The sequence below is a fragment of the Anneissia japonica genome, unplaced genomic scaffold (genome assembly GCF_011630105.1).
Source record: "Anneissia japonica isolate Jap-2015-1 unplaced genomic scaffold, ASM1163010v1 scaffold1511_len2985839_cov193, whole genome shotgun sequence".
Lineage (NCBI taxonomy): Eukaryota > Metazoa > Echinodermata > Crinoidea > Comatulida > Comatulidae > Anneissia > Anneissia japonica.
Genome location: NW_022685291.1, coordinates 2499245 through 2510450, shown reverse-complemented (window position 1 = coordinate 2510450; position 11206 = coordinate 2499245). Strand labels below are relative to the sequence as shown.

At 33.8% G+C, this 11206-nt stretch overlaps 1 protein-coding gene across 2 annotated transcripts in view; it reads left to right on the top strand.

Moving 5' to 3' along the window:
• Positions 1 to 8905, top strand: part of LOC117110701 (tripartite motif-containing protein 2-like) — a 30529-nt gene extending 21624 nt beyond the window's left edge. The window contains exons 1-2 of one of the 2 annotated variants that reach the window (XM_033253472.1): positions 1053 to 1174; positions 6718 to 8905. In XM_033253472.1, the coding sequence (XP_033109363.1) occupies positions 6730 to 8904 (2175 nt within the window). In that variant the 5' untranslated portion in view covers positions 1053 to 1174; positions 6718 to 6729 and the 3' untranslated portion in view covers position 8905. Of the gene's footprint in view, positions 1 to 1052; positions 1175 to 6717 lie in introns of those variants that run through there. The other variant, XM_033253478.1, reaches the window with a different exon arrangement.
• The last annotated feature ends 2301 nt before the right edge of the window (positions 8906 to 11206 follow it).

Genomic DNA, 11206 nt, shown 5'->3' with positions numbered 1-11206 from the left:
TGGGTCTGGGTTTTGCGTTTTTTGACTTACGTGCACCAATTCTATGCGCTCTTTCTATTTCCACCTCGCATCCTATTCCATTCTGGACAAACCCCTCCATAAATTCTTTGCAGTTCTTTCCTTCGGATTCCTCTGGAATTTCATAAAATATAACATTGTTCCGTCTTGACCGGTTTTCTAAATCATCCACCTTGTCCAGCAGTTTCTCTAATTCAGCTCGCATACCGCTACTGCCCGTATTATTTTCAATCGTGTTTTCTAGTCTTTCATAATCACTGGAGCTTGCCTTAAGAGTTAACTCGTGTTTTATATCTTCGATCCCAATATCCATGTTTTCCATACTCGCTTCCACAATACCAACTCTCTCTCTTATTTCTCTATTTTCTTCCTTAAGATTCTTTATTTCATTTAGCTGAATCAAATTATCTGCCTCTACTTTTTCAAGCTTGTCTCTCACCTCCTTTATATCGCTCGACATTTCAGTGAGCATATTCAAAATGGTTGATATTTTCTTATCTCTATCCTTCACAGGTGCCTCCTCAACCGAACTATCAAGTGACGATAGCTGCCGTTGCCTTTTGGCTGCGGTTGCAACCTCCATACTAATTCTATAAAACTCAATAGAGCAACTAGGTTAGCCCTTAAAGTAGCGACTATTCAGATCCACCTTTACCAATATCATTCAGCGACTAGAGCGACTTGCTCCGAGACCAGTACCAATATAAATTCAATGCTGCATTCCAAGACACGGTAACCGCGCACTATTCAAAAAACACGTCCATCTGTGACGACATGCATATATTGATATGGTTTTCAAAACAAACAAAGTTTGAAGAATTTCAAGGCCTGAAAAGTGAGCAAAACTCTGTGCAAAAACCTTGGAAAACGGGAAAGAAGGAAAAAAAATCAGAACAATATATAAAAATATATATATATATAAAAAGAAAAAAGACAGTAAATAAGTCTGACTTCAATCAATACAAGTATATGGCTATTGAACTTTACAAGAGTTCAAAGTTTCATGTCTCACTTCATAACGTCATGGTTCATTGCACATACAAACACACCAACTACGCCCTATGTCAAATGACTAAAGATAAATGTGGAAAAACCCACTTCTATTGTCTGGAGGCATTTTACATGTGCCGCACCACTGGTTGAAGAGTATTTTAAGGTAAATATCTCATTAATTTAAATGTTGTTCAGTAGGATACATCCAATAAATAACTTAATTATTTGAGTGTCCATGAATGTGAACTGTTCAAACAGATGTATGCCTAAGTATGTCATATCTAACATTTCTAGGTGTGTTGCTACAGGCCATAAAATCAACATTATACATCATATTACTTGATCAGCTGAAAAAAGATTTATGAATGTATTTTATTAAGGTTCTGTGGTCCCCTCCCTCATACAAATACCTGTACAAGTATTTTCATAATTGAAATTACTCATTAAAATAACTACTGTAAACATTTTTACCCCAAGGCGTATCCATATTAATATTCATAGGTGTGTTCCTGCAGGCCATAAGTTCAACAATTTGAGATCACATTATTTTGTCAGCTGAAAAAAACTTACACATTCTTTTTCAATGGTCCTTACCCTAATATTAATGTACTTTTTATGATTTTTATTTTGACACCAAGGAATATGATGTGAGTGCAAGACAACGGCACTGTCACTTCATGGTGTAAACATAATACAAGCTTTTGACTGCAAATAACTTCATTCAAAATTAATATCAACTGCTGCATCCTACATATACCAATGCTATTTATTTTACATTTTTAATTTGTTTTTTTAGCAGTTGTAATTTCTATGTCCTAGGTCCATTGGCTCAACCAATTCTCAAAAAGTGATGAAAAGAAAATTCTGTCAACAACCGTCCAATTTGAGTTCTCACTGTACTTCATAGTAAAATTATTTTAAAATTATTCTGTACTACATTATCTGCATTCTTTGAGAAAATGAAACCTATTTTCTTAAAAGTTGACCCCATTTATGCAAAAATATGAAAAATCTGGACTCTTGTACATATTTAGGCTAAATATGAGAATATATGGACAAAAAGTGGATTCATTTATGTACAAAATTGCATAATTTAATTTGGATCCATTCTTTGTGGACCAATTAGAAATATTGTGTGGGACTGTCCAAATTGTCTCAATAGCTGGCTATGGCATTGCCACCAACAAAACCACCACCTATCACACACACTAACTTCTACCTACTGTAACACTAAACACCACATATCAACTCTAACCATCACCTACCATCACCAACACTAATCATCAACATCGCTGACCATCATCTATCACTGCTGTTCATCACCATTGCTCTTCCACCACCACCAAAGATCAGATCTGTCAACATTAAAATTAAAAATTTTAACTTCATGCTGGTACTGTCCGAAACCCAGCAAAAAACGTCTAGCAAACCCAGCAAAATATCTTGGCAACCCTATAGTCCTATAGTTTGAATAAAAGGGGTCTAGCCCATCATAATATAAGGGAGCCTCGCAAAATAAAGCAACGCGTATACGAGCGGACCACGCGATGCGATTAAAGGCAGTTTAATCCCATAGTTGGCCACGCGTTGGGATTATTTTCCTGGGCTACTCCACTTCGTAGTGGGGAACTGATAACAGGCTTAGTGTAAAAACCCAATTAACACAAACAAAAACGTCTCGTATAAAAATAAACCCTATTGGATGTAACGCAAGCTCACGTTATATTTCTGAGAATTACATTAATAATTTATCGAGATTATCGTCACCATTACGATTAAAACCAACAGACAGCAGAAATATAAAACTAGAAGAGGCCTAGGACATAGATAATATACCTCCATTGATAGGCCTAGGCTTTGGCTTACTCAGAAAAATTACGGAGTAAAATTAAAAATCGAAAACAGGCAATTTTTATGAATTTTTGTTAGGCCTAATTATATCTTTTTTACAGTTAGTCTTTAAAATTATCATTTCTTATATCGTCTTAGTATTAATTAAGATTATTAAATAAAACTGTCTAGGACGACAGACAGATATCGGTCTACAGTAGGCCTACATGCGATCATGAACGTAGATAGGGTACACTTCCTTCAGTGTTAGCGAAATACAAAAAAAAGAATTATTGAACTTCATATTAGTACCTTTATCTGATATAAATGTGAGCAGCTGTCCTAGGCCTATATGTTATCTATATTAATATTGATTAATCTGGAACTTTGGTGGAACAGTATATCCATTGTATGTGACGAGAAACGTTTCAAAAAACCAAAAAAAATTTTCTCCAGCTAGCAGTTACATGCACTGCTCTCACCCCTTTCTACCGATGAAACACATGTTTTGATGCGGCACAAACCTAGACTCTCTATTCTATTTCAATGTTGATTAATCTCGAAGTTTAGTGTAAAAGAATATATTTATTATATATGATTATCAGGCTCTTTAAAAAAGGTATTGTATACTGTAAAATATTGTTTTCTCCGTGTTTTCTCTAGATTGCTGTTCAATGAATTGCTTTCACCCCTTTTCAAACAGCGAAGCACATGTTTTGTTGTGTCGTTGATTAACCATGGACTCTACCATTCCATATGGGTTATTAATTTTATAATAATTTTTCAAAATAATTAAATTTAAAATGTATAATCATTAAATCGTTTTTAAACGCTTGAATGTACCAAATGACTATGTTATTTTACTACAGGGATTTTAATTTCATTTATAAAACGCACTGGTAATGTATAAAGTAGTTTTCAATTGTTTGTACGCCACAACGTATCAAGTGGACTTGGAACGTCTTCCTTGCAGTGTACTGCATCGTCGGCTGGAAGTGTAGGGCCTGTGGTTTTGACATACTCTAGGGCGCATTCAGATTATGTACAGTACTCGGCATAAAATGTTATCGTAACATTATGTTCTCGGCACATGTTCACATACCACACCGAACGAACGGTTCTTTTAAAATACGATCATTCAGATTATAAAACCATGTTCTTGGCATTTATGCATGTGTAACATTTTGAGAGGAGCTCAGAGTCACTGTAGGCCTAACTTTGTTTCCATTTTATTAAATTTGTCTCTTATACGATCCCAGGGTCTTCATGGAAATCCCAAGATTGTCGGATACCTTTTGGAAAAGTTGCTTATTCCCAGACCTTTTGGTATTTTGTGCTTCTATCTCCCTTCTTTCCAAACTTCAACTACACAATTCAATTCAATGACTGCACTCCATGTGCTTCCTCTGTCAGAACATGTTTTCAGAATTTTGTTTTGTTCCAAAACATTTAGGCCTACAGCATAAATTAATGAAGAGAACAGTAGTACTGCTGCTGTATTATAAAAGCACATAGAAAATATTATTAGATTATCACTCTTATGATCTAAAAAAATGATGAAGGGCGGTTTTTTTTAATTGGAACAATAGATTAGGCCTATTTCGCCTTTGTTTTTATCAATGAGGGAGAGGACTGTTTATATTTGGTCTGTAATAGTAAATATTGTATAAAAACAGGTTTAATTTTATAGTTTTTTAAAGAAAATGTATTTAAAGTCACAAAATGGCATTGTTATTTTTATGCTGTTGAAATAATAGATGCGGGGAAAAAAAATTATTCCCGCATCAATATTTCCCAAATTTTTGACGCTTGCGGGAGCGATAATCTAATAATTTTCTATATTTGCCCTAACATGTGTACATTGCGCCTCGGAAGAATGTCAAAGCAGGTCAGGTCACGTCACTGAAGCTTGCCCAGTTATAACATTTTATGCTTGGCACACGTTCAGACTTCATTCCAGAGTCGTAGTTCGAAAACATTTTGTTCCGAGAACGTGGTTCAACTGGGTTCTAGCTAGAACATTCTGTGCTCGACATAAATTCCATTAGCACACGTTCAGACTACAAAAAATGATGTGTGCCGAGAACATTATGTGCTGAGAACATGCGCCGAGAACACAGTCTGAATGCCCAGTTTATGTTCTATCACAGTAAAAGTTAGACGCTTGACTCTGGTCCTGTACTCAATGGGCTATGGGATATTTACTGAATTACGATCTCTTAACATATTATCATTATTTCATTCTTTAAATTGCTTTTTCTATCCATTGATTTATTGTCTATAATTTGTTCCGATATAATAGTTGGGAATAACCTTGCATTTCAAATATATTATGGTAGGCCTATATCAAAAATAAGTGTACAATAGGCCTACTATTTGTAGTCCTATTGATAATAAAGTACAGTGACAGCCAATAAATACTCAACATATACGATGAATATCAGAATTTAGTGCAGTTGGCTAAGCTAGGGTGGCATTATTTTCCCCCATTTATTTTCATTCATTCTCTGTAGGTCATTTTGAAAACAGACATTGGGCCTGGGTGTAGAGGAATGGCGTTTTCGGATACGGTAGACATTTTTTGGCATAAATTATTGTTGTTAAGCTTCCAAAATGAGAAAAAAAAACAAACAAAAAAAACCACTAAATAAAAGTATTGTGTTTAGATCTGATTATCATACAAGCATATACAAGCAACTGTTGTACACACACACAGTAGATCTTGATCACTAATTAGGCCTATGTTCATGTAATAAACTGTTTACGCTAATTAACTATAATTTATGTTCTACTGAATGAGCTGTTATTGTTTGATTTTTAATTTCTGTTTGTCACTTCCTTGTTGTCTTTATTGTAATTAATTTATTTGTATCGTACCAAATCCATTTTCAAATATATATAACAAATATAAAATATAATTGAAAATGAGACTAATAAAAAAAATAATAATAATAATAAAAAATTTTTAAAAAATAATAAAAATTATAAATACAAGATTTAATTGCACACAAAAATTAAGAGACTGATATTTTCTTAGTTTATTCTATGCTTTTCCATGGTAACGTCGAGTCGTTATCACTGGGCGCCGTACAAAGGGTACGGCTATGCATAACTCGGCCCGCAGCAAGATCAATGCCCCTTAATAGTCAATTTCCATAGCAGCAGAACCATGGGACTTTTCCTATAAATAAGTTCTAGAAGAAGCAGGTACTGGCATTAAATTGCATTTATCCTGTCACTACGAATTTATTCCTCCATGCTCATGGCAACAACATGAGTTTGGCCTGGTTATAACAAAGGGTTTGAGCTATGATCAATGACACATACACTTTGATTCAGTCTGTATTTCCATAGAAGCAGAGCGTGGGAATGTTCCTATGAATAGTTCTAGAAAAAGCAATATACTGGCATTAAATTGCGTTTATCCCGTCAATATTCATGGCAAAAACCTGAGTTTGGCCTGATTACAATACAGTATAAAAGTGTATAGGAAATTTCATTGGGTTTCAAGTCTTGGTATTCGTCATTTCGGTTTTAAATTTTACAGAATAGCTCAATAACAAATGACAGGATATAGTATTAAAATTAATTCACACTACTGTACATCAAAATCACGAGATAAACCGACGCAAACAAGTAGAACAAAAACGTCGGAAAACGAACCCTAATTTCGCGAAATGGAATCGTCCAACATTTTTGATCAGTATCTTGAACCACTCGTCGGCAACGCGAAGAGATTTTAATCCCCAACCACGCGTTGTAGACGGGTATACGCGTTGCTTTATTTTGCGAGGCTCCCTAAATAAACTTATTATTTTATATCTTTATTATTACCCTGTACAAAACCAGCTCAAAAAAAAAATTTATAATTCACAGGATTAGTTCAAGATGGCTACCAGTGAGCTAAATCAGTTTTTGGAAAATGTTGATGAGAATGTCCTTGAGTGCACCATATGCTTCAAGAGACTTCAAGATCCTAAATCTCTCAACTGCCTTCATAGTTTCTGTTCGACATGTCTGGAAGATTGGGTTAAGGAGAAGGGTAAGCTGACTTGTCCAACCTGTTCAAAATCATATCCCATTCCAGAGGGCGGGCTTCGGAAGCTTCCACCAAATACCTTTTTAAATAACTTATTAGAAACTATTAAACAATTTTCTAAAAAAGATCAGATAAAATGTGTTTGTAAAAAAGGACAGCCAGAATATTACTGCCAAGATTGCAAACAGTACTTGTGCTCTACTTGTAGTGACCTTCATAAAGATTTTCGACTCTTTGCCAACCACAAGCTACATTCAGTGGAGGATGTGCGATCAATGACCCCTTCACAGATGACTTTACTACATCCGCCGAAGTGTTTGCTTCACAGCAAACCTTTGGAATTTTACTGCACAGATTGTAAAACTCCAATATGCATGCATTGTACAATTACTGACCACAAGGAGTTGGAAGGAAATCACAAAATAATCAGCATTTCTAAAGCTTTTCAAGCATTTAAAGAAACTTCAGCAGAATTGGAGAAAGCTGCCAATGAATGCAAAAGCAAATTACAAGATGGCCTCAAAGCAGTTACTCAGAATGCTAAACAATTAAATCAAAATAAAGATACAACTTTGAGAGACGTTGACAATCATGTACAACTGATGATAAGAAAAATCAAGGAGAATGGAGCCAAAATTAAAAAAGAAGTACAGGCAATATACAAAAACAAAAAGAAGGTACAAGATGTCCAAATGGATGAACTGAAAACAACAATATCTGATATAAATACAAAACTCAGTTTTCTTAATCAGCTTTTGCAGAGTGATAAAGCAACAGCAATGCAGTCAAGTGAAAGAGTAATTACAGCACTGAAGGACAGAATCAATGAATTGCCAAAAACAAAGCCGGCTGATAATGGACAAATTAAATTTGTTATCAATGAGAATCAGCTCGATTCATTGCAACAATGTGATATTGGGTACGTATCACAGGGAGCAGCAGATTGCCTAACACTGAAGGGAGTGGAATATGCATTACAAGGTCAGACAATTGTTGTCAAAATAATAAAAACAGATGAATGTGAAATACATGCAAATCAACTGAAGGCAACTTGGACACAGCCTACAGGAGAAATCAACATCACTCAAGTTCAGGAAGACGACAATGGAGATTATTTTGTGACAGGAAAATGCACTAGTACAGGTATTTGTAAATTAGATGTGAGCGCCAGCAGCGAACCAATCAAGCAGTCACCAATGATAATGAAAGTAGAGAAGGAAGGATTAGTAGATACCATTAAAATAACAAACAATGTTAATAATGAAGTTTACGATGTAGTTAAGTGTGAAGATGATTGCTTACTGGTTTCATGTAGGACAAATGAAATGCTCAAGTACAAGCAATCAGGAGAATATATTGGTAAGGTTACGCTACCACAAGGTGTGAAAGTTAACAGAATGTACAAAATGAAGAATGGTAACATAGCATTCAGTGATTACAATCTTAATGAACCTATCAGAATATGCAATATGAATGGTCAGCTGATTAAAACAATTAGTGAGGGAGCAAAGAATACACAACGGAGCATTCATGTGGATGAGACATCAAATGTTTTGTATGCAGCAGGAGGTTGGTACAGTAGCTGTGTGTACATGTTTGACATGAATAATGGCAAGACCATCAAAACAATAGGGTCATATGGTAGAAAAGAAGGTCAAATGAGTTATGTCAGTGATCTTACTCTTACTAACCAAGGACACCTTCTTGTATTGGAGTATGACAACAGCAGATTACAATTATTTAATAATGAGGGAAGGTTTATAAAAGTCCTTGTTGAAGCAGGTAATGGGGATGGTAAGGTAACATCTCCAAGTGCAGTAGTAGTTGATGAGGATGACAACATCATTATATCAAGTCAACGCAAACTACAGCTATTCAGTAGTGATGGAAATTTCATAAAAAGAATTGATAAACCAGAAGATGGAATCAACAATCCATGGGGATTATCCATCATTTCATATCATCCAAGGAGACTTGCAGTAGCAAATAATGGTGACAAAACAGTAAAAATATTCAATTATTAAATATTGACAGTCCACTTGCTTCACTTGTGTGTTTTAAACAATTCAAATTTATAAGTGTAGGAATATCTACGTATCCATTATTTCATATCATCCACATAGAGTTAAGTTATGAATCTTAAACTTAATAATTAATTATTGAATACAATAATATCGAAATATAAAGTTGGCATAATGTTTATAAACTTGTTAAAATATTTCATTATTGAATATGATATACATAGAGATGAAGTTGTGGTTTTTTTTTAAACTGTTAAAATATTAATTATTCTACATAAATGATATCTATAGAGTTGAAGTTATTAAACTGAAAACATTAATACTGTAATCTGCCAACCTCAACTGTTTATAGTGTAGTTCTCATCAAATTTGAATCACACACTATTGATCTTATGATTTTATATTTTTGTAGTGTAAGTTTTTAATCATATAATGCATATACATGTTACTTTCTTGCATATTGATGTTAAAAATGTTACTTTTCAATCTATTGGGGCTTTTTTGTTATGAATGGTGAGGTGATCAGATCAAATCCATCTGGCATCCATGTGGATGAGGCATCAAATGTTGTGTATGCTGGAGACTACAATTCAGACTATGTCTACATGCTTGACTTTGATAATGACAAGGTGAAGCATCGGATAGGGTCAAAAAGCAAACACAATCAAATAAGTAGAGTCTGTGATGTAACTCTTACAAATCAAGGACATTGCCTTATATTGTATTTTCAAAATCAAGGACTACTGTTATTTGATAATGAGGGACAGTTCTTGAAAGTCCTTGTTGAATCAGGAAATGAGGATGGTAAGGTGAGGTATCCACATGCAGTAGTAGTTGATGAGGATGACAACATCATTATATCAAGTGACCACAAACTACAGCTATTCAGTAGTGATGGAACTTTCATGAAAAGAATTGATAAACCAGAAGATAAAATCAAAAGTCCAAGGGGATTATCCGTAATTTCACATCATCCAAGGAGACTTGCAGTAGCAAATTATGGTGACAAAACTGTAAAAATATTCAATTATTAAAAATTGATAGTCAACTGGTTGCTACTGTTGTTGTGTGGTCTTTTCATAATTATTAATTTACAGGTGAATACCTACATATATATTATTTCATATCACTCATATAAATTTGCAGTTGTGATTACCAAACTATATAAACTTATTAATTTTGATGATGATGATACTGCTCACTTGTTTAGCAGGGGCGGCCAGGCCCCGCCCCCCCCTCTTTTGGAAGGTAAAAAAAAGAAAAAAAGAAAGAAAAAGAAAAAAATGATAGCCCACAACGCCTCAAATGTTATTTTCGGGCGTCTAGAACACACAAATTTCGCAGGGGCATGCCCCCGGACCCCCTAGGTCATTGTTGTCTCGATCGGCCCAAATCTCGGCCCCCCCTTTGGACAACTCTGGATCCGCCCCTGCTTGTTTATGTTACATTTTCATCTACTGAATCACACACCATATTAGGAATACCAACAAACATGTATATTATTTAATATTAAATGAAAAAATGTATTGAGTCAGATTCATAGCATCCTCATTGTGTATATTTATTTATAAAGTATTAAACATACTTCCATTTAATTTCATTTTCATTACTTTTATTATAAATTCAATAAAAAAACAATTACATTATTTTTATGTTGAATCAACTCTTGTATGGCTGAGAATTATGTGAAGAGACAAGAATAATTCTGTCAACTCTCACATTTTTGTAATTTATATCTCCACATTTTAAATGTATTACTGGGTAGTTTTGTAAAATATATATAATTATCCTAGGAAATATTCTTTTTGAATAATTATTTTTAATTAATGTCATTGTGTAGTTTACAGTAATGCTCATGCTATCTACAAATTTTCAATTAAAAAAAAAATGCTTGTGGTAACAATTACCTTTTAAAAATATACTTTAAATATTTTGATGAATGTTAATATAATTTATTCAACTTTTCAACTGTAGGCTTATTAATGTTATTATCTTCATTATTATTATTAATGTTGTTCTTATGAATTACCGTTTTAAATGACTCAATTTACTTAGCATCTTAACTGTTGGCTTATTTAATCCTATTAATGTTATTGTCATTATTATTATTATTATTACTAATTTGATTGGTGGGTGGGCAATAATGTTATGTTATGTTATGTTATCTGTAAATCTCTCATAATTAAGAATTTAATTTTTTTATTTCTGTTGCTTTGTTCTTTTCTGGATGCACCGTTAGAATTTGTCTAACGTGTGCCACTGTTATAAAAGTGTTATCCAATAAATATTGTATTGTATATAGTAC